The 27,639-nt window shown below is 39.7% G+C and overlaps 1 protein-coding gene across 7 annotated transcripts in view; it reads left to right on the forward strand.

Moving 5' to 3' along the window:
* The window catches only part of TXNRD1 (thioredoxin reductase 1), a 110,672-nt gene that overhangs the window by 59,682 nt on the left and 23,351 nt on the right, over nt 1-27,639 (forward strand). For all 7 annotated transcript variants that reach the window (XM_040637402.1, XM_040637401.1, XM_040637400.1 and 4 more), the window contains 9 exons: nt 6,909-7,031; nt 8,424-8,496; nt 10,263-10,382; nt 17,135-17,277; nt 17,639-17,754; nt 19,058-19,283; nt 23,538-23,630; nt 24,177-24,253; nt 25,868-26,024. In XM_040637402.1, coding sequence (XP_040493336.1) covers nt 6,909-7,031; nt 8,424-8,496; nt 10,263-10,382; nt 17,135-17,277; nt 17,639-17,754; nt 19,058-19,283; nt 23,538-23,630; nt 24,177-24,253; nt 25,868-26,024 — 1,128 coding nt within the window. The remainder of the gene's footprint in view (nt 1-6,908; nt 7,032-8,423; nt 8,497-10,262; nt 10,383-17,134; nt 17,278-17,638; nt 17,755-19,057; nt 19,284-23,537; nt 23,631-24,176; nt 24,254-25,867; nt 26,025-27,639) is intronic.

Consider the following 27,639-nt stretch of genomic DNA (forward strand, 5'->3'; position numbering starts at 1 on the left):
TTGAAAACTATTCCATTTGAATGTTAAACTGGGCAAAAATTGAATTACCTTATCTGTTAGTATCCTCAGAGGTAGAAGATATTTTTGTCAGATTATTTCAAACACAAAGCCAGTTATAGTCTTTATCTACCTGGTTAATTTCTTCTCTAGCCTCTAGTTTCCAAACACTTTCTAATCTGTCACAGAGTGACCTTCAGAATTAGTGGCGTTTCATTATATGAATATCCCCAGTTTAATTTTATGTTTCTTATTGCAGCTTTAAATGCCTGGTAATGATCTCTTTATACTGAAATACATAATTAACTTACCTAAATGTTCTTTACTTAACCGTAAAAGCTTTTTTTTTTCCTTTTTGTTGCTTGCATTTGTTTTAAGGTTATAAATTATGACCTTATTTTGAGGTTATGCCAAAAATTTGCGTCTTTAAGAAAACAATTTTGAAGAGCATGCCTAGCTAGATAAGCTGCTTTTCTTTCTTCTTCTTCTTCTTTTTTTTAATAGGCTCCGTGCCCTATGTGGGGCTGGAACTCAGGACCCAGAGATCAAGAGTCACATGCTCTACTGACTGTGTAGCCAGCCAGGCGCCTGTAGGCTACTTTTCTTGATCCCTATAGGAACTTAATTTTTGGTAGTAGTGGATTTTGCCATTAGGCATGATTTGGCAAATGGATAAGTATCTGTTTTTCATTGAAGTAACATAAACTTCCCTACTCTCTAGTGTGGTACAGGGAAGGGAAGTCCAAAGACTAAATAAATGACATTAAGATTGACAGGAGCAGTCTTAACGTATGTGTGGGGAAGTTTCTCTAGGAATAGTTGAGGTTTTTAAGCCAAATAGAAATTTCTCATGAAAGTTGTTCAGTTTTTTTCATGTGAAGGAATGCTAACCCTCCTGATGTCTACCACTCTTTACGGTCATGGGAGTATCATTTGGTCTCGCTGATGCTCACCTTAGCCGGTCTCTCCCAACCAAGTTCCTTGGGTTTTCCAGAGATTTGTCATTAGAGGAAAATAATTCCTTGGTGGCAACAGGATCCTGCCTCCCTTTTTTACTCATCAGCGGATTGCTCTGTTAAATGCCCTTCTCTTTACTGAGGGTATTGGAAACTTGACTAAAAGCATTAATAGAGCATGTACAAGTTTAGGGGGAAGGTAGTTTTGGGGGCCTTCTCTAAAGTAGCTTTTTAAAATTTTTTTAAAAGATTTTTATTTATTTGAGGGAGAGAGAGAGAGAACCAGCAGGGAGGAGGGGCAGAGGGGGAGGGAGAAGCAGATTCCCCACTCAGCAGGGAGCCCGACCCTGGGATCATGACCTGAGCCAAAGGTAGCCGCTTAACCAACTGAGCCACCCAGGTGCCCTAAAGTTACAGCTTTTGACATATAAATCATGGTGACCACTTGTCTGTATTTTTTTACTGGTGGTTGTGACACCTCAGTTGCCTCAGCACTCTGAAATTAAAGTGACTGCTTACTTTGAAGAAAAAAAAGAATTGACTGACAGATAATTACAAAGATAGGTATGAGCCAAACTGCAGATCTTCTGTTTTCCCAGTAATATAATTAGAGTGGCTTAAATTTCACAGGTTCAGTAAAATCAATTGAATTTTAGAAGAATATTACAGAAAAAAATTTTAACTAGAACTTTGTGTAACAGAACCACTTTTCTGATCAAAGTACCTGGCATCAAATCCTGACTAACATTCTAGTTAGAGACTTTGGGCAAGTTATTGAACCTGTAAACCTTTGGTTTTTGACTTGCTAAGTGGGAATAATACCTGTCTCTTAAGTTTACAATAAGGATAAAATTAGAAAATCTATGTGACAAGTAGAGTTGACTTTTGAACATGAGGGGATTGTTGATACCATCCCTCCTGCACAGTCAAAAATTCAGTACTAACTTTTGACTCCCCCAAATCTTAGCTAATAGCCTGCTGTTGACCAGAAGAAGCCTTACTGTTAACACAATACAGTCAGTTGAAATGTATTTTTTGTGTTAAATGTGTTCTATACCATATTCTTACAATAAAGGAAGCTAGAGAAAAAATACTAAGAAAATCATAAGGAATGGGGCACTTGGGTGGCTTGGTCGGTTAAGCGTCTAACTCTTGATTTTGGCTCAGGTCATGATCTCAGGGTCAGGCTTGTGCTCAACACTGAGTTGGCTTGAGATTCTCTCCCTCCCCCTCCCCCTCAGCCCCTCCCCCTACTCTCTCTCTCACGGGCACACACTCTCTCAAATCAATAAGTAAAATCATAAGAGAAAATACATTTATAATAGTGTATTTATTGAAGAAAATCTGTGTAAGTGGACTGCATTTCACACCCATGATGTTAAAGGGTCAACTGTTGTTTGAAATGTGAGTTACTGGGTATGGTATTGTGAGAAAAGCAAGAGCTTTGTAATCGTTTTCTCCTGGGTTCAATTCCTTTTTTTTTTTTTTAAGATTTTATTTATTTATTTATTTATTTGACACAGAGAGAGACAGCCACTGAGAGAGGGAACACAAGCAGGGGGAGTGGGAGAGGAAGAAGCAGGCTCCCAGTGGGGGAGCCTGATGTGGGGCTCGATCCCGGAACACTGGGATCACGCCCTGAGCCAAAGGCAGACGCTTAACAACTGTGCCACCCGGGCGCCCCACTCCTGGGTTAAGTTCTTGACTCCTCGGGCAAGTTTCTTCATCTCTAAGGACCTCTGTATTGTCATTTCTGAGCTGGGAATGACATTTGCTTGGAAGACCGTCGTGAGGATCAAACGGGATCGTGTCTGTAAAGCGTCTAGCACAGTGTCTGGCTCATTGTGAGCACACATGTTAGTGCCTCACTCTCAGGGTCAGAAATTCTGTGCTGCCACCTCCTTCGGTGATGACATCTCTGTCATGGCTCATTCACTTTAAGTCAGGATATGACTTTCTCATGCTTTTGCCTTCGCTTGAGGGACTCCGTTACCAAGCGATTGGCATTGGCACTTGTTAATTTACTCAGCAGTTGCTTGAGTGCTTGCTGTACCAGACACTGCTCTAGGCACTGGGGAAAAAGTGGAGGACAAAATTGACCATCTCTCATGGGATTTATAATTCAGTGTGTGTACTGGTGTCCTTTTGCTGCTGTAACAAATTACCAACCTTTTAGTGGCTCAAAACAACAGAAATGTATTATCTTACAGCTCTAGAGGTTGAAAGTCTCAAATCTGTTTTTCTGGGCTAAAATCAAAGTGTCAACAGGGCTGGATCTGCTGAGGCTCTGAGGGAAGAATCTGTTTTCTTGCCTGGTTCAGGTTTTGGAGGCTATCTGTATTCCTTGATTCCCAGTCTCTTCCTCCATTTTCAAAGCTGCCAGTGCGACCTCTGAAGTCTATGTTCACATGTACTACTGTGGTGAAGTCTCCCTCTGCCTGCCTCATGTAAGGATATGCTCATGTGTTAATGGAGTGGCAAGGAACAAAAGGAGAATGTTGTTTGGGAACTTGAGGGGGACCTAATGGAAGAAACAGGCATTGTGTTGGAGTCTTACAATGTTGGTAAAAGACTCTCCCCTTCCAGCCCTAAAGGAAAGCTTTAGAAAGGGTAATGTGTGTGTGTACATTGAGTAAAAATAAATTAACATCTTGGTTTATGTACTGTATCAGGATTTGATGGGAAGAGGGCATTTCAGGTGTGGAGTGGCGCAGGGAGGTGCACAGGACTCTGTTAAACTCTGCAGGGGCTTTTTGACCATGCTTGTTCCCTGCTGTAGGAAGGGGAGAGTTAATAACCTAAGAGATTTTTCCTACTAGGCACTGTGCAGATATGCATTATTTCACTCAAACCCTGCAGGCTGGTGAAGTACAAGGGTATTAACTTCATTTTACAAAATGAAAAAACAGACTCCTAAGGATTAGGTGATTAGCCCATGTCACCTGTCTTAGAGAGTGGTAGAGCAAGTATTTTAACCCATGTCACTTCCACACCAGAACTAATGTATAATGGTAGCACATGTCTGTGTCTAGTGGAGAGTCATGTTTGGGGGGAGGGGAACATAAAGATTATTCTAATTTTAAAGAAATCTGGTACACTTGAATTACTTTCTGTGTTGTGCCTTTTCAGAGGTGAGTCCGGAGCAGTGTTTCACTAGGGGTGGGGTGGGGCAGAGGTGTTCCTGAGAGAGATGGAAGAATATCCAGTATGTGAGTAAGGCTGGCAGACACCTGCAGGTGTGAGGTGGTGTGTAATTACACTTAAGTCCTATAGCAGTGGTTCTCAAAGTGTGGTCTGAATTCTTCTGGGGGCCTCCTGAGGCCGTAAGAGGAAGGCCTTGAAGTCAGAATTATTTCCATGTACTAAGATGCTTCTTTGTTATAATTCTTTTGTATGTCTACCATGGAATTTTCCAGGCAGGGGATGTTGTAATAGACTGAATGCAGAAAAGATATGAGCGGTCTTTTATTAAGACAGACATTAAAGAGAATTACAAAGATTAAAATAATGCCACTCTTCTCACTGATTAAAAGATTATTGTTAATAAGTTACGTTTAACAGTAATACTTAAGGTATTTAGTATTTAATGATTTAAAAGATTTTAATATTAAAATTTCTTTTTTAGTTTTAATTTCTAATATACTAAAATTGATAGAGGAGCCTCACATTAACCAAAGCTCTTCGGGATCCTAAATAATTTAAGGTTTTAAAGGGATCCTGAGACTAAAAAGTTTAAGAACTCTTGTTCTTTATCAGCTGCTATGGTTGGTGGTCACTATTTCTAGCACTCCTATTGGAGGAGAATAGGGGGCATCTTTCTCCTTCTTTCCTTACCCATCTGTATGCTCCTTCCTGACCCTGCCTGGGGGAGCTGTTTTCTACTATCTTATTTATATTTCATGTGGGAAACACTGAAGTTGGACCTTATTGACAGCAATTTTCAGTTTTAAGTTGGATTAAAATTTTAAAAACAGCATGTTTAGTTCTGGGGTCAGCGGAATGCTTTAGTTGCCTGTGTCTTACTGATTTTACTTTACAGAGTTAAGTGTTCAGGCTCACTCAGCTTTCTTTGTAAAAATACGTACACTGGTTGATGCATTTTGACTTCCAGCTTGAACCGTAAGAATCAGGTGTGATCCAGAATTTCAGTACATAACTGATTACGTATTGGTGGAGGGAGTATGTGGCTTTTCAGCATGACAGTGCATTTTCTTTCTTCTAGTAGATATGTTGGGGAGGTGGTTATGAAATGGGTAGTTTCCACTTAGACAGCCAGTGACTGTGCTCTGGCACTGTGTCAAGTACTTGCAGATAAAATTGAGGCTGAGATTAAAAATGGTCATGTTATTTTTCCAGAAGAACATCTAGCTGCATTTATTAGCGTAATTCTTTTAAGCCAGCAAGTAAGCCTATGCTCTTTGAGAGCAACTAGAGAATAATGCTTGTTATCTGAAGCTTATATTGATCCTTTGATCTGAATGGCTATTATTATTACCAATTTGTTTCCCCCCCACAGCGCCTTCTGTTGAAGGAGGAGCCTCTGCCATAATGCAAGTTCATGAATATTGGCTGTGTTTACCAGCCTCTCACGTTAGACCTTTTGTACAGATGGTCAGGGTCATGCCGTCTGTGCCCCATTGTTGCTGGTTTCCACGTGTTCTCCCTTCAGTCCCCAAGCCATCATGTGTACCTGCCATGCTGCCAAGGGCCAGCCACAGTGCCGTGCCTCCTTCATCTTCCTCCACTGCCCCCCCTTCTGCATCCCAAGCATCCTGCCCTACTGACCCTAAGCTCTGCCTTTCGCCCCCTACAGCTGATGGTAGGCAGGAGAAAAACGTACAGTCTGGGCTGGTAAGTTTGGGGGCTTTTTTTGATTACTGAGATTAAAACGATTTTTACAAAAAGTTTTTTAGTGCCTGTTAACAATGTTTCCAAGATTTTTGTTTTAATAAAAGGTAATATGAAATATATCACCAAAATAGTCTTCCAAACTAATATGAAATGTATATCAAAGTTAGTGGAATGAAATGGTTTTTAAAATTAAAAGTCTATAGTATTTATATTATAAAGCTTGTTATGTGTCAAGTACACAGAATAAATAAATTACAGGAGGCCTCGTGCGTAGATGAAAGAAGCAAGTTTGAGGGGCGCCTGGTGGCTCAGTCAGTAGAGCATCTCGGGGTCGTGAGTTCAAGCCCCACGTTGGAAGGAGAGATTACTTAAAAAACTAAAAATATTAAAAATGTGTTCTTTAAAAAAAAAGTACGCTTTACAGAGTCGTGTTTATTTAGCCTCCTTCGTCCTCCTTCCTTTTTTTCTTTGCTTTTTAAAATGCCTTGGAAAATCAGGGACTTTTACAGTTAACTTTTCATGCAGCTAAATGTCAATTCATGATTTTGTTCTGAATTTTTACCTAAACAATGTAGAAAAGTCTTAAGTATTTGGCTAATCTGTTTCAATTGCTATTTACCAGGCCCCTGTCTTAACCAGAGACCTCAGCCCGCTCGTTGTGGTACCTTTGACAATAGAAAATAAAGATGCTGCCAACTGGTATTGATAGTTTTATTAAAAGCATACAGCACTAGTGTTTTAAAAACCTAGTTTGAATCCTGGTATAATAATTCTAGGAAAAAAGGACTGATGACGATACTTAATTTAGGACTAGGTTGATCTTGTTGGAATGTCAGGCCCTAACGTATGTAGAAGTCTGCAGAAACATCTCAGCGTTAGCTCTCCATCGTGTGAAAAGGAATTCAGACAGTCCTTGTTAACAAAAGCAAATCGTGGCTCACCGCTTGAAGGGAAGGTTATACATTTTCTACTTGGGTGCTATAATATAAATTGATATTTTTCCTTTGAAAATTCCTTTTACTTTAAAGAGAGTTTTTCTCACAAAATTTTTCAGACATTGCCGTTTTTAAGTTACATTATTTCCCTTCTATTGTTTTTCTGCAGGCTTATCAGGAGGGCCGACTTCAAAAGCTACTAAAAATGAATGGCTCTGAGGATCTCCCTGAGGCCTATGACTATGACCTCATTATCGTCGGAGGGGGCTCAGGAGGACTGGCAGCTGCTAAGGCAAGGCTCCTTGTGTGTTGTCTGGGTGATTGTTAGAGTAGTCACATTCCTGACAGCTTCTGGTTCGCACTGGAATTTGTTTGAGCCACTCTTGTGGTATTTTGCACATTAACTTGGGCAGGACATGTTTATAAAGGAACTATTTTATAAATCATTTTTTCAGGTTGAACTGTGTCTTCTTTATGAAAATATTTCTATATAACAGTACCAGGCCCAATATTTTGGGACACATTTTGATTCATTTTAAGTTTGGCTGATTTTTCAAAGATAACAAAGGTGTTGTATAAAAATGGTTTGAAATTAAATACATTTCTTATTCTTTATTAATATTAGATTTTTCACTTCAGTGATTCCCCTTTTTCACAAGCCCTCTTCCCCAATAGAAAAATGGAGAGCAATTGGATTTCTTAAACTTAATCGTTAAAAATGCTTGCCTCCTTTGTATATGAAGTGAACTATGAGAATAACCTATAACTCCAGCCTGGGGGTTATGGGGGTGGAGGATGTATATATAAGGGAGGTTAAGGAGTGAGGCTTCTGGCCCTAAATTGAGATACATTTTCCATGTGTGAGGGCCTGGGGCCTGTCATCCTTCCCCAAAAGGTACTTTTAAAAGATGAGATGGTTATATTCCCCTAAGGTGTAGCTTGTGGATCAGTAAAGGTAGATCGAAATGAAGCAGCCCAGAGAGGGGCAGGCCAGTGTCTGGCATCAAGCAATACTTTGCTGTAAATGATACAGCAGTCCTTTCAAATAACCTTTGGAGGTCTAGTTGCCGATACACAAAGCTTACTCTCTGAGAAGGGTAAAGGGTACTCTGCAAAATGCACTTCTTACTCTTGTCATCATGCCCCTAAAATCGATTTGGAAGCTTTATAGATACCACAAACTTTTTTTCATTGGCTCTTCATGTGAAATTTTAGGAAATCTCACAATTTTAGAAGAAAAATGTTTCCAATATTCTGCCTATATACTGAATTAGAGAAAACTTAAAAGTACTTTAAAAAATACTTATAGGATATAGATTGAATTAAGAATTATAGACTGTCAAAAATCTTTTTAATGGGATACTCACCTGTTTGCTTAGAAATGACCACAGGTTTTTCAGATTATTGTGTGAGTGGAATCATATAAGGATTCTAGTGTTTCCAGCTGACAGTTTTACAACTGTACTCTGTATATTCTTTAAAACTACCCTTATGACTGTCTGAATATTGCTTAATTTTTATCTTGGAGTCATGCTAATCATCTTGTATATGAAATTCCAAGGCAGTAATAACTGGTTATGCCTTAGGCACTATAGCTTAATAAGAATAGCTTGGAGTTTTAATAGCCCATTTCTAGTCTGTCATGTTCACCTTTCCAATTGATTGTAATACTTTTATTTTCCAGGAGGCAGCCAAATATGACAAGAAGATAATGGTCCTGGATTTTGTCACTCCAACCCCTCATGGAACTAGATGGGGTAAGCTTTAAAGTATTTTAAAAGTGAATTTGTAAGAGCAGGTTTTTCCCTGGCATTGGCTTAAATGGCTCCTAAATCCCAATTAAAAAGTTAAAAAAAAAAACAAAAAAAAAACCCTCTTGTGCTGTTGAAATGGACTCCAGTTAAATGTTGATTTAGGGTTTTTTTTTTTTGGCAGAGTCAAGATAATGCAAAACCTTATCCACAGCTGTTAAAATGGTTTAAAGCTAAATATTTGAGTAACCTTGTAAACTTTAAGGCTTAATATCTGAAAATTTAAACACGTATCTGTGGATTTCTGTTTTAAAACCAATTCCTATATTCAGCAAGAACTGGAATCAGCTATTTTAATGAATAGCCTGTGCTGCTTCTGAGTCTTGGTGAATTAAATGTTCCTTATTTTTTTTTTCCACAAATAATTAATTAAACACTTATTATGAACCAGGGCATTGGAGAACATAGCAGTGGACTCAGTAGACATGAAATTCCTGCCCTTGTGGAGTTTACATGTAGTGGGGAGACAAAAGATAAGCAAGAACTTTATGAATTATGATAAGTGGTACTAAAAAAAATTATATGGTGTAATAGGGAAGAACTGAGTAGAGGTAAGAGTTTAACTTTGGGAAGATTATCAGAGAAGGCCTCTGAAGAGGTGGCCTTTAGATGAGGCCAAAAGAATAAGAATGAACTAACTATGCCAAAAGCTGAGGAAGAACCTTCCAGGGGACTTTTCTCAGTTTCTCTCACAGAATAGAATATACAAAGGCCCTGAGGCAGGTAGGAGTCCTTCATGGTTGTAGTATGGATGGTATGAGCTGGAGCTAAGAATGGGGAGGAAGGGATGGGTCAGGCTGTACAGGTCCTGGTAGGTCAGGATGAGGAATTGGATCTAACTAAAGCATAGTAGGAAGCCTTTGAGAAGAAGATTGATGCGATATGTCAATCCTATCAAGATAACTTAGCTGCTCTAATTAGGAGGCAAGAAGCTGGAACTCTGGATGAATGAGTGTCTGAGTTTCTAATTGATACATTCAGCAAATATTTATAGGTGTCAGTTTTGTGTCAGGCACTATTCTTGTGCTGGGCATGGGTGCTCCGGCCTGTGGAGTTTACACTTCATAGTCGCAGTCTGGAAGCATTCTCTTCAGAGGGCTTATGTGAAGTCCACTGCCGTCCTGCACTCTTACACCATTTTGTCTCCCTCCCTGCCTGCCTACATTTTGTTTAATGGAGATAATCCATCGCTATGTTCTTTAAGCTCAGAGATGCTAACTAAACCTTTTGTTTGTTTTGGTCATGAATCCTTTTGTGAGAATCCATGAAAACTATAGACCACCTTCTTAAAGAAAAAAGCTCATCTATACCAGATTTTACATGTAGCTCTAGACGCACTACAGGCCAACCGTGGCCAGCTTAACAACCCTTTACCACTTAGTTCTATTCATAGATGTGGTGGCAAGTGTAGGATTGTGTGCAAAGTAAAATTTTCAATTTCTGACATATCAGCTGTTAATTTTGAATCTTTGAAGTACGTGGAAATTGTAGTAATCTCATTTTTTTTATGTTTTAGGGTGTGTCATTGTGTTTGATATATAAGGTTCTCTGAGCTTAGAAAGCCATGAATCTTAAGAATAAACTTGTAAAAACAGAATTGGCTACATTAAGCAAATAAATTATGATCTTTCCTAGCATAGTAATAATTATTGACCTTTTTCTTTCAAGGATTGTGAAGCTGGAGATAAACTGATTTCTCAATGTTGTTGCAGGTCTTGGAGGAACATGTGTGAATGTGGGTTGCATACCTAAAAAACTGATGCACCAAGCGGCTTTGTTAGGACAAGCCCTACGGGACTCTCGCAACTATGGTTGGGACACCGAGGAGACGGGTACGGGGAAGAAGCTGCTCTTCCGCTTGTGCTTTTGAGGGGTTTGAGCTGTGATCTTATAAAGCACCATCCATTTTTATGGGAGTAGAAAATGACCTGGAGGTTTTTATTGTTGATGGTTTTCATGTATAAAATTAGTAGTTATTTTGTGTCAGATAGCTGCATAGCTGTTATGGTAAGAGCAGATACTGCACTTGGAGTGCCTTTTGGTAGTGGAAAACCCAGAATTTTTAAGATTAATTCTTTATTATTGTGGTTGTTATTATTATTAAGTAATCTCTGTGCCCAGTGTGGGGCTTGAACTCATGACCCCAAGATCAAGTCGCACACTCTACCGACTGAGCCAGCCAGGTGCCCCTCAAATAAATTCTTACATATAGAGTTTCATAAAAAGTGTAAGTTACATGTGCTCTCCTTTGAAGCTCTTTCATTTTTCTTTCTCCAAAGAAATCGGTTTCATGAGCTGATATTTTGGGGGGTGGGGGACTGCTTATTTGTTTAGAAAGAGATGGTTAGGTTAGTCTTTGTTGGGTAAAATATCTAGAGTACACTCGCAACCCTAGGAAAGTTGAAGAGGAATTGCTACCTTTGGAAAGTAGATTGCATTACCTGGTAGAAGAAAAAAATGAGGTTGGCACATCTGCATTAATTAATAACATAGGTCACCATGTCCTTGAAGAGGGAAACTCCACAATCTTATGTGATACTAGTTTTTTGTTGTTGTTGTTAAAGATTTTATTTATTCCTTTGAGAGAGAGAGTACCACCAGGGAGATCAACAGTACTTTTTTTCTCCGAGTTTGGAGTCTTAGAAAATCAGTTACTTTAGAAGTGTTATTATGCTAGGGTCATCTCTCTTTCCTCAGATCCTTACAAGGCTATTCTCTGTCCATGACCTTTGGGGCCGGAGGCTGGTACTGAGAGTTTCATTATTTGTTTCTAAGGTGCCATGCCTCATGTCCTTTTCTCTTGCCAACAGAAAGGGCAGTTGAGGTGATCCTTTTGACCTATGGAATATGAATTTAACACATAATTTACCGATAGTCCGCCTCTAGGCCCGCCTCTGCCCCCCTCCACAAGTTATTGTTTACTCCCGTGTCTGAATGTCTCCCCACTGAGTCTGCCATTCACACACTCNNTTCCCTTCTTGGAAGCCTACTTCTAATGTACCTGGTTAACAAGAGATCTCTCTTCAGTTAATTTATTAGACTTCTTCGTAGACATTTTAGAAATTCTACTGATAAAGCTATAGATTGCTACTGAGTGCCCACTGTTTGCAGTTGAGTCTGTGCTGGGGAAATACAGAGATGAGTAATCCATGTTGCGTAGGTACACAGGTTCTGCCAATCACCGACGCACTCATATCACTGATGTGCAGACCACGTACCCTGGAAGCCCAGAGGTAGAACGGGTGATGTGAGTTAAGTGGTGACACACAGTCTTTGCCGGTATTCTAGGTCCCTTGGGTTGAGAACTTCCTTCACCGCAGCCCTCCTGACACATTAAAATGTAGGTTATTGTAGTAGGTAGACCTGGGCACAACTTCTGACTTTGCCATTCACTGCCTGTGATGAGGATTAAGTACAGTGGTGTGGTTCAAATATCTGCTACTCATCACACAGTTTCTGTCCCTTCCTCTGGACTTGCTGCTTTTAATTTTTCCATTCACAGTTTAAATAAATTGGAGTAGACTCTGCTAAGCACTTGGTTCTTTGTTTAATTGGGTGTAGAAAAACATTTACAAATATTATAGGAAGTTGTATGTTTGAACCAAGTTAGTTCCTTCTTAAAGAGGACATGTAACAAGAATACTCATCTGAAAAAGTCTAGAATTTGTTGGAAAAAGTAAGGCTGTTCCAAGCAAATTTTGATTTATGCAGCTTTATAATTTCCATATACTGTCATCTACAGTGGATATGTCTTTGTCTTAAATCTAGGTAAGTAACAGTGCTGGGAGCTATGTAACTCAGTCATGCAATTTTTATTCATTCATATAGGGATCTTCATTCATCTAGGGATCAAATTGGTATGTTTTACTAATTGATGTTAGCTTTAAGCTATCAACTCTTATAAAAAATGAAATCAGGAGAGCAGAATTGCTTAATGTAGTAGAAATGTAGAAGTATATATGGTGGGTCTTTAGGGTCTCAAAAAGAGTTAAGGACAGGCCTCTGCCAAATGTGCAATTTTATTAACAGGGTTAATACCTAAGTATAATTCTGATAAATTCAGTAATCAGGTAGGTGGTGAAATGGAATTTGGTGAATAGACCGATCTTTCCAGCAGAAGAATATCTCTGTACCTGTCAGGTAACAGTAAACGCCAGCTACACTTATTCATGTTGAATTTGTTTCTAAATTTTATGACAACTAAAAATGTATCACCACTGGGGTAATAAAGAGCCACTACTAGCATAGTCCAGATCTATACATTAAAACCAGTAAAAGCTCCCTGAGTTTTAATGGGGTTTTAAGACGTGGACCAAATCAAAGTCTGTCTTTAAAGAAATTATTTATTCAACTAAATTAACAGTTTTACTCCTGTGCTTCTTCCCCCTTTCTGGGTTTTATTGTTAGAGATATATAATTTTCTATTTTTATACCTTCTTCCTCTTGTATTTGCTGGCAGCAGCAATCCCAAAGCCTTCGATGAAAGCTGTGCCCTGTATTTAAATCCCTTCACTCTTCCTAAATGGAAACCTCATAATTTGTTTACTGTGTTATCTTCCGTTTTTCTCGTTGAGCCTTGGGAGCTTCTGAAGCTAAGCTGTGGCCTAGCAGAGACCCAGGCTGGGCTTGGGAGGGGTCTGCCATGCCTGTCAGGATCCACCACTGAGGGAGCAGTAGTCACCTCCCTCCTTTTACAATGGTAGTAGTGAGGAGTACAGTGGACTTAGACAGATGTTACTTTATGTCATTAGGTCTTAGAGCAAGAAAGAAACTTGGTAATATATTTTTCAAATGAGAAACCCCTGCAGGCTGCTGATCCCTGTTCCCATGGATGAAGCATGAAGGCTTATTTTGCATTTTTAAAAATAGAGACCCATCTTAATCTCATGTCTTTGACCAAATAACAGCGCTCCAGTGTTCTGGGAAGGTTGTCTTCTCTGACACTGTAGATAGGCATGGAAGGAGGAAAGGGAGCTGGGCCAGGCCGCAGAGCTGAATCTGACTGTGACTGGGGGAGGGACACATCCAGGACTCAGCTGTGATCTGCCCTTTTCCTAAAGCTCCAAATTCAGAATGTACAGAGAAAGTCTCAGGCCTTAAAAATTACTGGAGCTCAGTCATGTGCACTGGATGAATTGGACCTTTCTGGAAGATTTGTTTGCTTTATAATTTTTAGATTTATCAATTTGAGTTCCCCTGTGCTCAAGAATTAAATATGCCTTTAAAAATAAGTATTTGAGAAGTTTTAGAATCCCAATATCATTACAAAGAAAGCAAGATCATTGCGGAATTACAGGATTAATTCTGCCTACACACACTTGATGTTTCATATGTAGTTTATTTGTGGCTGTCTGTGAATTAGTTTGGCCTTGTGTAGGTCATCCATCCTTGATCTCCCTGTGTATGTAATGGAAGTAATTTGTACCCCTTCGGGTGTTTTGAAGTTCAAATAAGTAGGTGCACTGAAGATGTTAAAGATAGCACAAAGTTCGGTTAGTCTGATTACTGTTGTCAGATTTAAGAGTGTGGCCCAGCTTTCTGTAGTGGGATAGGGGCAGATCAGGAGCAACAGACGGTTGGCTTTAAGATCCAGCTTCTGTGGTGGGCATTAATGTCACACACAGGTGAATTGTAGGTCCTGCCTGCTCAGCTGGAATCTATATTGCAGAAGCTTAGCATTGGATTATAACTGGTAGACCGAGCCAGCTGGATCTGGAGACCTAGGAGAAAGGCTGGGACTGTGTCAGCAGGTGGGCTGAGTGGGATGTGGGGTATCCAGGTAGTGTTTGGGAATTCAAGGAGGTGGTGGATTTGGGGCATTATCGGAAGGCAGTGTAGCCCTAGAGAACTAGGGTTCCAGGTGTGTTACCATCCATAGTCCAGCAAGGATCCATTTACCACCAGTAGTATATCAAGTAGGGAATTTGGATTTTATAAGACAGAAGCTTAATTCTTAGTGTAGGATCAGGACCGTAGGAGCAGCTAGAGTTCCCTGATGCTGAATCCCAAACTGGTGGGCTGGAATTTCTGAGTTCCTTCTGCCTGAGCATAATCACACTAGAGACTGGGGCAGGGGGTGACTGCCTACTATACCAGAGGATGAAGAAGGAACTTTGGTGTAGAAAAGAGGGGTTTGAGGCATTTGAAAATCAGGTGGGGCATGATAGCCACAAAGGAAGGCTTTAAGAGAATTAAGGTCGGGTTAGGCCTAATTGTCGACCTTGAATTTTGAAATAATTGCATTTTTGGTACTATTATTTAATCTCAACTATGTCTTATTTAGAATATAGAAATCAATCTCCTGATGGATTAGCAGAGTATAATCCAGTTAATAGTTGTATAATTGTGAATTGTGAAATTTCAGAAGTGAATCAATCCTCCCTGTGGTCCAGTTCAGTATTTCTCCACGGGGTCATTATTGGCTTGTTGGTTGGACACCTCCTAACTGTAAGAAACTATAGTGATGGATGTTTAGCATCCCTGGCCTTTGGTCATTCCTAAATCACTGTAATAGCCAAACAGATCACCGATAAAATATTTGGGATTTGCTTAAAATATTCTAGTAAAGGGGCACCTGGGTGGCTCAGTTGGTCTGACTTTGGCTCAGGTCATGATCTCAGGGTCCTGGGATCAAGCTCCATGTCAGGCTCTGCTCATCCGGGAGTCTGTTTCTCCCTCTCCATCTCTTTCTGCCCCTCCTTTCGCTCATGCACACTCTCTTTCTTTCTCTCTCTCAAATAAAATAAAATAAACTCTTAAATACTCTAGTGAAAAAGGGGGTATATGAAATGAGATTGGCAAAATGTTGATAATTGTTACAGCTAAATGATTGGCATAGGGGTGTGAGTTACACTATTCTATTCTGTTCCTAGGGGAGAAAGCAGGAGTGAATCCTGTCTCTTCTTTTTCTAGTGTTGCTAGACGGAGGCCAGATGGGCGGGTTGGCAGAGCTCCCTCAGCGCTCCCCAGCCCTGCCCCCCAGCACACCATCCTCTCAGCATTGTAGCCACAGTGGATTCTGTAGTCACTGTCTGTTTTCATTGATCTCTCAAAGTCCCACATTTTATGATTCTGTGAATTGAATATCGACGATCTGTTCTCAGAGGCCACAGACCAATTTTTGTGTTGTCATTCCCAGTTCCAGAGGCTGGTCGTTGGGTGGCATAGACTTGGTTCACCACTTCCTATGTGGCCAAGCTACTAATTAACCCTGAATCCAAGATTCGGACTCCTCATTACCATGACAGATCTTTTAGTATATGTTGATTCTCTTTTCCTTCCTTCTAAACCACAGCTTTCCTAGGACCTGCCTTTGTCCGATCACAAGAGTATATTTTATTTGCATCCTATTTTTTTTCTAGTCATTGATAAGTTATTAATGAATGATTGATTTTTTTTTTTTTTTTTTAAGATTTTATTTTATTTAACAGAGAGAGACAGCCAGCGAGAGAGGGAACACAGGCAGGGGGAGTGGGAGAGGAAGAAGCAGGCTCACAGCGGAGGAGCCTGATGTGGGGCTCGATTCCATAACGCTGGGATCACGCCCTGAGCCGGAGGCAGATGCTTAACCGCTGTGCCACCCAGGCGCCCCTGAATGATTGATTTTTATCCATTGAAATTTAATATATTAGTGCCTGACTCAAAGGATTCATTTTTTAAAAAAATATATTTATTTTAGAGAGAGAGCGTTGCGTACGCAGGGAGAGGCAGAGGGAGAGGGAGAGAGAGAATCTGGAGCAGACTCCCGCTGAGTGTGGAGCCCGACCCAGGGCTTGATCTCATGATCCTGAGACCATGACCTGAGCCGAAATCATGAGTCGGACGCCTAACCGACTGAGCCACCCAGGCGCCCCTCAAAGGATTCATTTTATGATAGAATTAAAAAATCTTCCTCTCTTCGGTGAGATAGGATTTGGGGGACAGTGAAACAGAGTCTTAAAATACTCTGTCTAGATCAAGGGTCAGCAAACTTATGTAAAGGGTCAGATAGTGAATATTTTAGGCTTCACAGGCCCAGTGATCCCTGTCACAACTACTCAGCTCTGCCATTGTTCCACAAAAGAAGCCCTAGACAATATATGTAAATAAGTGATCATGGGTATATAAACTTTATTAAAACGGTGATGGGCTGCATTTGGCTGTGGGGCTTTAGTGGGCCTTTGTTTGCGGGCCTCTGGTATAGACTCTGTTACCAGCTTACTAACTCCAAACCTGGCTACATCAGGATCCGTTGGGAATTGTTACAAATACAGAATCCTAGGCTTTACCACACCTCAGTACCCCAGCAATCAGTATTTACAGTCAAAGTAAAATTCCCGTACATTTCTAAAAAAGAAGAAAAGTTTATGCCTGGTTATTTTAGTTTTAGGAATTGTCAGGAAGCCTTACATGATTAATTGTATGGTAGTCTTCTAAAAAGGAAAGAACATTTGAGCATGAAAAAGTTGTTTATATGCTTGAAATGAAGGGCCCTGCTCTTCTAGACTAAAAGCTCTGCTCTTTGTATTCTATGTGAATAGTTACTGAATAACGATCTTTGCCTGGCAGTGGAAAAGCTAAAAACATTTCTTCTCTTCTTGTGCAGTTAAACATGACTGGAATAAAATGACAGAAGCCGTACAGAACCACATTGGCTCTCTGAACTGGGGCTACCGGGTAGCTCTGAGGGAGAAGAAAGTCACCTATGAGAATGCATATGGGCAGTTTGTGGGTCCTCATAGGATTAAGGTAATTGTGTGATTGGTTGGGGGTGGGGGATTATCTTAATGGCAGGAAAAGCCATGGTGACCCAAACTGTGTATGTAGTTTGGTGATTTTGCAGTCACATCTTACAGGGCTTTCCCTTGTGGGGTGGCAGTGTAAGGGTACTGGATTTGGGGCCAGATTACTTGGATTTGAGTCTTGGCTCTGCCACTTACCAGATTTGTGATTTTCGGCAAGTCTATTAACTACTTAGAGCCTTACAGATCTTATGTATTAACAAATGTTTATGAAGATCAAATTGGGTAATGTGAATGGCCTTCGTTAACTATGAAGTTTACAATTCTAATGAATAACTTATTAAAAGTTGACATTGGTTTCTTTGTAGGCAACAAATAACAAAGGCAAAGAAAAAATTTATTCAGCAGAGAGATTTCTCATTGCTACTGGTGAGAGGCCGCGTTACTTGGGCATCCCTGGTGACAGAGAGTACTGCATCAGCAGGTAAGGGAGCGCTGCAGGGAGATAGGAGAAACCCATTGCAGATTTAGGCTTTTCAGGTTTTTTTCTTCAAACCCATTCTGTCCATTCCTAGAACTTCAGAGTGTTTTGCCACATTTTTGCCCAAAGGGACAGGAAATTGGGAAAAAGAGAAGGCAAAAATCATTTTATGCAAGAGAACATTTAAGAATTCAAAACTGTAAACATTGATCTTCTTACCACCCAGTTAACATCACTGCTGACATATAGATTTATGTCTGGAATGTACATACGTGAGTGTATATTAGAAATGCATAACGTTGAAAACCAGATGGATATTCATTTGGACACAAACAGTGCCAGGATGGCGGGCCATGTAGATTTATGAAACCCTAGTCCCTCCTCCTTGCTGTTTGCACGGTCACAATGTCAGTGTAGATTGGCCTTCTGAAATAAGTGAGTCTAGCAAGGGCTGGCTGTGTGATTTGCCCATACAGGTGATCATACGGTGACGTAACAATTCACATTAGGAATTCAAGAAGGAATTTCACATTATGACAACATTAAGACAGGTTGTTGATAAATATGTCTTCTTGGATGCTTTTTGCCGAGGAGTTTCTGATTGTGTTAAATATTATTCCTTTCAGGCCCTTTTTTGGGGGAAGAGATGATTTTTTTTCCCTTTGTTCTTCATATAGGGGCAGCTTAGATGGCAGCCATTCTCTTTGTTGTCTGGATAGCTTCCTTTCTCATATTTAAAAAAAAACCTCATTTCCTAATAATGCCTTTCTGATCTCTCTCGTGTCTTGTATATTCTTCGCTTGACTAAAAGATTTTGTTAGGTTTTGCTTTTTATAGTTGGTTTTTATTTTATAAAGCAGTTATGTTGGAAGTTTTCTCCTACTTTTCTCCCCATTCTTGACAATTGTTGTTCCAGATAAAAAGAAAGTAACACAGATTTTCCACCTCAAAGAGAGCTGAGTGGTGGTGAGATGAGGGGTGGGGGGGGTTTGGGTTTGCGAATATACGATATTAAACACAGTGGGGAATTACTCGATACAGTTCCAAATTATGTTGTTTGACTGAGTTATGCGGTTTGCTATGTTTGGCCGTGGGCAGCTTGAGCAACTGAGTGGCGAGACAGGGACAGTCTAAGGCCTTGTAAACACTTTTCATATATTATGTGTGTAACTAATTGAATGTTTTTAATCTTACAAGTGTATTGTTCTTAAGAAACCAAAAATTTTACTTTGATTTAGTCATTACTCACATATGAACATTTTCAATTTCTTTCTTTTCTTCCTTTTTTTTTTAAATTTCTTTTCAGTGATGATCTTTTCTCCTTACCTTATTGCCCGGGTAAGACCCTGGTGGTTGGAGCATCCTATGTTGCCCTCGAATGTGCTGGATTTCTTGCTGGCATTGGTTTAGATGTTACTGTTATGGTGCGATCCATTCTCCTTAGAGGATTTGACCAGGACATGGCCAACAAAATTGGTGAACATATGGAAGAACATGGTGTCAAGTTTATAAAACAGTTTGTACCAATAAAAGTAAGTGGAGTTGCTGGTAGGTTTCTTGGTTCTACAGTTAGTTAATTGGCAGGAGAGAGAGTGTTGGGGTAGGTGATGGGAGCCTGCTTTCAGCATTATAACCCGTTAGGAACGCTGCAGTGCCTCACCTGTGATACTGGTGTATGAGCTTGTACCTGCTGCCACCTAAACAGCTTTGTTCTTAGCTGCAGATTAATGATGTCTTTACTCTCTTAACTTTCTTACCTTTGGTTCTCTTTTGTTTAATGCTTCCCTTCAGGCATCCCTTTATTTATAATCTTTGGTCTCTTATCTTTTGTTTCTCCATACATGCCAGTGATTTAAATAAGAGTTCAAGACTGGGCTGGTTTTTAAATTTTTTTCATAAGACATTTGCCTTTGGTATACCGTGTAGTCAACAGATGCACTGTATTATTCTGGCTTCTCTGAGAACCATTATCTAATTTTGTTACATGGGCTGGCCTTTTGCTTATTTAATCTTCTTTTGAAAAGATCAAAAAATATGCCAAGTTACAGTGGGAGTTGTTAACATGATCACAGATATTTTGATAAATAAAAGTGACAAAATCAAATACTTCTTGTATCTCAGACTAATAGATAAGTTTCCTTTAGAGCAGGTAAGGATGAGACTGTTTTGTTAATACAAGTTAAGGAATTTTAGCTGTCGTTTGTTCAGCGGCTTAACGTAGGTTCTTTGTAGGACCATGTTAGGGATCTCTTACTATAGATGGGTGGCGTTTGAGCGTTGGGATGAGTATGACCTGCTTTTAATACCGTTCTGCCATTTTCTCGCTATGTGACTTTGGGGGAATTACTTAACCTCTCTGAGCTTCAGTTTCTCCTGTAAAATCAGGATGATAATAGTACCCGTCTCAGAGTTCCTGTGAAGATTGTATTAGCTGACACTTAGAAAGTAATAAGAACAGGACCTGGCACAGAGTAAATGTAGAATGAACCTATCTCCCAGTATTATAGTGAGGATTGAGTAGCAGATGTCTTGGAAGTAATTGATTACTGGAGTTGTTTTTTAGGGAGTGGAGATAGGTATGCTATGTTTGTGCTAGGACAATGATAAGAAAACAACAGCTGGATGTACACATTGTTCTGATAGAAGAATAACCTCTTCCTGTAGTGTCTTTTTATATTCCAGTGTAGTTACCATGCAGTGTTATATTAGTTTCAGGTGTGCAACATAGTGATTCACAATTCTGTACATTAGTCAGTGCTCATTGTGATAAGTGCCTTCCTTAATCCCCATCACCTATTTCACCCATCCCGCCCCACCTGCCCTCTGGGAACCATCTGTTTGTTCTCTGTAGTTAAGAGTCTGTTTTTGGTTTGTCTTTTTTCTTTTATTCGTTTGTTTCTGAAACTCCACATATGAGTGAAATCATGTTATTTGTCTTTCTCTGAGTGACTTATGTTGCTTCGCATTATGTTCTCTAGCTCCATCCGTGTTGTTGCAAATGACAAGATTTCGTTCTTTTTTATGGCTGATTAATATTGCATTGTTTGTATAAACCACATCTTTATTCATCTACTGAGACACTTGGGCTGCTTCCGTAATTTGGCTATTGTAGACAGTGCGGCAGTAAACATAGGGGTACGTGTATCCTTGCAAATTAATGTTTTCGTATTCTTCGGGTAAATACCTGGTAGTGCAATTACTGGACCATAGGGTAGTTCTAGTTTTAATTTTTTAAAAAATATTTTGTTTATTTATTCTAGAGAGAGAGTCTGTACACAACGAGTGGGGAGTGGGGGGAGGGGCAAAAAGGGAGGGGGAGGGATAAGCAGACTTGTGCAGAGTGCAGAGCCCATCTTGGGGCTCTATCCTGGGACCCTGAGATCATGATCTGAGCCGAAACAAAGAGGCAGACTGTTCGAGTCATCCAGGCGCCCCTCTATTTTTAATTTTTAAAGAAACCTCCATATTGTCTTCAACAGTGGCTGTACCAGTTTGCGTTCCCACCAGCAGTGCATGAGGATTCCTATTTCTCCACATCCTCGCCAACACTTGTTTCTTGTGTTTTTGATTTTAGCTGTTCTAAGTGTGAAGTAATACCTCATCGTGGGGTGTTTTTTTTTTTTTAGATTTTATTTATCTTTTGAGAGAGAGCAAGAGCAGAGGGTAGGGGCAAGAGGGGGAGGGAGAAGCAGACTCCCCCCACTGAGCAGGGAGCCTGATGCCGAGCTGGATCCCAGGACCCTGGGATCGTGACCCGAGCTGAAGGTAGACCTTTAACTGACTGAGCCACGCAGACGTCCCCTTCTCGTTGTGGTTTTGATCTGCATTTCCCTGATGATGAGTGTTGTTGATCATCTTTTCATGTGCCTTTGGGTGTCTGGATGCCTTCTTTGGAGAAATATCTGTTCATGTCTTCTGCCCCCTTTTTTTTTTATGGGGCTTGAATTCATGACTCTGAGATCAAGACCTGGTCTGAGATCAAGAGTCAAGGTGCTTAACCAACTGAGCCACTCAGGAGTCCCACTTTTGCCCATTTTTTAGTTGGATTATTTATGTTTCTTTGGTGTTGAGTTGTATAAATTTTATTTTATTTTATTTTATTTTATTTTTTTAGAAAATCTTTATAGGGGTGCCTGGGTGGCTCAGTCGTTAAGCATCTGCCTTCGGCTCAGGGCGTGATCTCGGCGTTCCGGGATCGAGCCCCACATCAGGCTCCTCCGCTGGAAGCCTGCTTCTTCCTCTCCCACTCCCCCTGCTTGTGTTCCCTCTCTTGCTGGCTGTCTCTATCTCTGTCAAATAAATAAATAAAATCTTTAAAAAAAAAAGAAAAGAAAGTGGGCCACTTTCATTTTTTTTGTTTGTAGCTGTCCAGTTTTTCCAACACCATTTATTGAAGAGACTGTCTTTTTCCCATTGCATATTCTTGCCTCCTTTGTTGAAGATTAATTGACCATTCCTTTATAATGCCTTAACATCCATTGGAGAGTTGTGGGCATCTTTGAGAATCTTGTGGACTATCCCTTAGTGAAATAAATATGGCTGTGCACCTGACATCTTACGTGGGTTCCCAGGGTCTCTCTGACCCCCATGGGCCTTGGGGAAGCTGTGCTGTGTTAGCCAGTGACCTAGTAGAAGCAGCCTTCTGTAAGGAGGAAGGAGAGAACACATTTGAGACAGAGAACACAGTGTGGTGTGCAGAGAGATTGCGGGAAATACAATTGTTCTAAATGCAGAAATTGTTTTAGATACAGAAAAAGCCGAACTGGAACACAAAAGTGAGTGAGGCAGGAAGGAAATAGAGGAGTGATGAGGCCTTTATCATTTTTAGGCAGATCTGAGCTCATGCAGCTAATCTGACTACTGCAGCTCTTCTCCAGAGGTTAGGACATTAAACTTAAATAGGAGAGACATTTTCAGTACATTCAAATGGGCTTAACTATATAGAAAGGAAGGGAATTTGAGAAGGAAATCTTTACTGTTGTATTGATGGTGAAAGTAAAATGACCCTTGCCAGTTTTCCCATACAGAAGGGTTGTATCTAAAAGGTAAAGTAGAAATTGCAGGTGATTTTATGAGTTTCTCTGAGTGAATATTTTATAGAAACCCATGATTTGCTGTCATTCAAAGACAAAGGTGAACTACAGACTTGCAGAAGCGCCCAGGTGATAAGGTTTTTTTCATTTGTTGCTGCCTAGTCTGGAGGTCGTCGTTGGCATTGCTGAGTAGTGGGCTGGTGTGTTTGATCCCATCTGGTGCAGCACAGCTCCAGGGTTTGCTCCTTCCTCCTTCCATCCTGGACAACTGAAGACCACTCCTAGTTACGATAAACTGCCTCCTTGCTCACTGTACTGTTTAGGGCTTTCTAGCTGTTATCTGTATCACGTTTGATCTACTCCAGTGTCTGTTCTTTGTTGACAAAACTGCACATCTGTAGTTGGAAGAGAATCTCTGAATTTGAGCAGTAGTGGCTCTCCAGGGAATTAATGGTTCTGGGAGAGTAGCAAATAGGAGCCAGGCAAAAGCAGTGAGTTATTAGTTAGATTTTAAGGATTGTAGTCCTCTCCCACTTTTCTCTTTGACTTTTATTCTGTTTGGGAGCTATTTGAAAGACAGCCCCTCTAGCAAACATGAAGCAACAAGAAAGAAGGAGATAAAATAGAAAAATCTCTTATTGTCGTAATGATGTTAAGATGAGGGAGATGGGACATGAAGGACCTTTCCAGCCAGATACTGTGTTTACCTTTGGGTTAAACAGACTTAAACAGAATTTTTTATTACTTTTGTAGGTTGAACAAATTGAAGCAGGGACACCAGGCCGACTCAGGGTGGTAGCTAAGTCCACCAGTAGTGATGAAACCATTGAAGGAGAGTATAATACGGTAAGGAGTGGACCCAGAAAGCAAATAATGTGCTTCTTGGATATTTGCTGGGTACATATAATGGCTGTTTGCTCTTTCCAAAACCCTTGATTTTATTCCCATTCTAAGATATCTTTATTGCTTGTGATATCATAATTTGTTTTATATGTAACTTAAAAACATCATATGTCAAATAGCTAAAAAAGGCATCCAACTTTTTAAATGAGCTAGAACGTCTCTGTCCTTCAAAATTTTAATCTCCCTAGCTCACTACTTAAAAAAAAAAAAATTCAGTCATGGGCTGTGCTATCTTTGTCCCTAAACTTGGCTAGATTTATAAAGGAATCGTTAACTTTCTTTTTCTTAATAAATGGACAGGGATTTCTGCTATATCCTGTTCAATGGATATGTTTTTAAAAGATTCTAATTTGTTTTAACTCTTGCATTATTTTCTTAATGAAATATTTCTTTCCGTGTCTGGAAAATGAAATCAGATTGGCTCAACGATTAAGTAACTTCTGTACATCCATTTTGATAACAGTCACTGATATATTAATAATTTTTCAGGTATTGCTGGCAATAGGAAGAGATGCTTGTACAAGAAAAATTGGCTTAGAAACCGTGGGAGTAAAGATAAATGAAAAGTAAGAGAAAAAATCTTATTATGTCTTATCAAATACTGTTTCAGTTATTTGTAATACTGATTAATAGTGGAGTTTTAGATTTTTAGAATTAGTTTTAATTGTAGTTGGAGAAAAGTCTCAGTGTCACTCGCACTAGTATTTCCTGTTTTATTTTTTTTCCCTTTTCAAAATCTAAATGGAAGATAGAGCGGCTTGCATTTTGTTTCTGTAACGTATAGTGTCCAGAGAAAGAATCTGACCCCACAGTTAATTGCAGGTGTGTGTGCTGAGCTTCATTAAATATGTAGATTTGAACCATGGTTAGAGCTACCACATTTTAGGATGACGAGTGGTCACTGTGTTTGTAGTGACAGCTACAAGTATGAAAAACTTCTGTTTCCAGGGTTAAAAGTTAAAGTTCTCTGGACTGTAGCACCACCTGAGATCACGGAGATGGATGGTAGCTCCTTATCTGTCTGGGGCTCTTTCCCAGGAACACTTTTCCTTACGGCCAAGTAAAAACAAGTGCTATGAATGCCAGATGTCTGGGAAACTAACAATACAGGTTTCTTTTGCCCTTTCAGGAGTAACCTGTATTTTGGAGAAGAGACTTCCTAATCTGATTTTGAGGATTTTTGTTTTATTCATTTTTTTACGAGGATGGAGAGACAGAGTTGTTGAGGAGGTCACCAATAAGATTTAGCAGACCAAATGTTCCATCAACTTAATAAACCTGCCAGCCTGTTTCCAGCGGGTCCAAAGCTTAGATTTTGTGTAATGTTAACAGCTAACACTTAACTCTGCGCTTACTGTGAGCCATGGACTTCTGTGCTAAATATTTTGTACACATTTTCATTCAGTCCTCACAGCCCCTTAAGGTAGAAGATGGTATCCTTTTTCTTCTTACTAGTATTCCCATTATTATGGTTCCCATTGATAGGTGGGAAAATTAAGCTTAGAGATATACTAAATAGCCCTCCCAACATCATAGAGGTAATAACTAACAGACCTGGTTATTACAGTTTAGAATCCGCATATTCTCTCTTTTTTTTTTTTTCAAGTTTTATTTATTTAAGTAATCTCTACACCCATCATGGGGCTCACACAACCCCAAGATCAAGAGTCACACGCTCCTCCACTGAGCCAGCCAGGCACCCCTAGAATCTGCATATTCTTAACCACTGTTGTAGTTGTCCGCCAGAGTTTCTTACAGTTTTCTTATTCCAGAATTGTCTCTAAGCTTTTTGTGTATTTTAAAAAATTTTTATTTTATTATATTTTATTTAATTTTATGTATGTATGTTTTTTGTTTGTTTTAAGAGAGAATGTGTGGGGGGGTGGTGTGGTAGGGAGAGGCAGAGGGAGAGACAGAATCTTAAGCAGACTTTGCGCTTAGCATGGAACCTGATGCAGGGGTTGATCTCACAACCCTGAGATCATGACCTGAGCTAAAATCAAGAGTCGGTTGTTTAACCGACTGAGCCACTCAGGCGCCCCTGTATGTATGTATTTTTAAGTTAATACATTAGAACGTTGCTCTTAGCTAGAATCACAGTTTTGGGCTTCTTTGGGAGAAAGGAGATTTTGTTCTGCTTAATAGTGGTAATTGATGATTTTAACTGAATGAATTTTCAGGACTGGAAAAATACCTGTCACAGATGAAGAGCAGACCAATGTGCCTTATATCTATGCCATTGGCGATATATTGGAGGGGAAACTGGAGCTCACTCCAGTAGCAATCCAGGCAGGAAGATTGCTGGCTCAGAGGCTTTATGCTGGCTCCAATGTGAAGGTGAGTTTGTGGCTGACACCTACTGATGCTGTTTTTGGGTTTTTTTTTTTTTTTTTAAATATTTATTTATTTGAGAGAGAGAGTGTGCACATGTGCACGAGTGAGGGAGGGCCAAAGGGAAAGAATGAATCTCAAGCAGACTCTATTGGGCGTGGAGCCCTACACAGGGCTCAGTCCCACGACCCATGAGATCACGACCTGAGCCAAAACCAAGAGTTGAACACTTAACTGACTGAGCCACCCAGGCGCCCCATTATTGATACTGTTTTTAATACTACCAGTTCCCTAGTTAGGGGTAGCTGTGATGTTTTCCAGGTCTTGAATAATTTAGCTGTCTTCCTGACAGCATCCTAGAGGTGCTTTATTAACTGTATTCCAAACAAGACATTGTTAAGACTGCTGTACTTTTGTGACTTTATTTTGAAAATTGTCATTCTTGGAATCACACTGGGAATAAAATGAGCTTGATTAATCAAGTTTCAGCACTGTTACATTCCATACACGCATAATAGTTGCATTTTACATTAATTTCATTATTACCAATTTAAGTATAGTTTTCTAAATCCTTTTATGGCACCTGTCTAGGCTATAAAAGGATTTGGGGATCTAGGTAATAATGTCAGTGTGCAAAGCTGTTTAAACCAATATTCAGGCTTTATTACCCTGCCCTTTTTAAAAATATGTCTTCCGCTCTTGGAATGTTTAATGTGTTATATTAATGTTCTAAAGTGATTTTTTTTTTTTAAGTCAGTGTAGGAAATTGAAGCTCTTAGGTGTGTTTCATGGGACTAGATGGCAAGAATAAACAGACTCTAATTTTTTAAGATGGGTTTTTGGAGCAGTTACAGGTTCACAGCAAAACTGAGAGGAAGATACTGAGATTTCCTGTGTGTTATTCCCTGCTCTCATACGTGCATAGCCTTTCCCATTATCAACATTTCCTCCCTAATTAATTACTTGGAAAGGATTCCAGGAACATTGATTGTAAAGAACTTAGTCACTGCCCATTTTCCCATTTTCCTTACACATAAATCACCATGGGTTGATCTAGGCTGGTTACAGTAATTGAAACCTCAAAGAATACTGCTAGTAAAATTCGTGACTGGCATTTCAGATGTACCTGGGGTTAGTTTCGATAGTGGCATAACAAGATCCTCTATTTTGAAATTAACAAGATTGAGGCCAAAAAGGGTTTTGAATTCCAGATTGTCTGATCATCCAGGGAAAGCAGCTGGTTATTATTACTATTTGGGATAAATTTACTTTTTTGAATGAGTTACGTCTTGTATTCGTTGTTGCAATTTTTGAGTATTTGGTAAGCCAAGAAAAAGGGTATCTAGAAATATAGCTTGAGATGCATTGAATTTGTTCTTGACCTTGTATCTTTCTGTTTTCCTAAAATGGAGATATTTTTATATACCCGCAAATAACCAAAAGAGGCACATGCAAAAATTTGCTTCTAAATAAAGTTGAAATTAAGTAGCAAAAAATTCTTAAAAACCTTTAATGAATCTTTGCACCTACTTTGGACATCCGTGGCCTTCCATGTGGGGGCATGGTACTGTAGTTTGTTCTCTGCCAGGTAGAGCAAATTTTTTCTTTAAGTGCCTTAAGC

This window comes from Ursus maritimus, unplaced genomic scaffold (assembly GCF_017311325.1).
Source record: "Ursus maritimus isolate PB19 unplaced genomic scaffold, ASM1731132v1 scaffold_21, whole genome shotgun sequence".
Taxonomy (NCBI): Eukaryota; Metazoa; Chordata; class Mammalia; order Carnivora; family Ursidae; genus Ursus; species Ursus maritimus.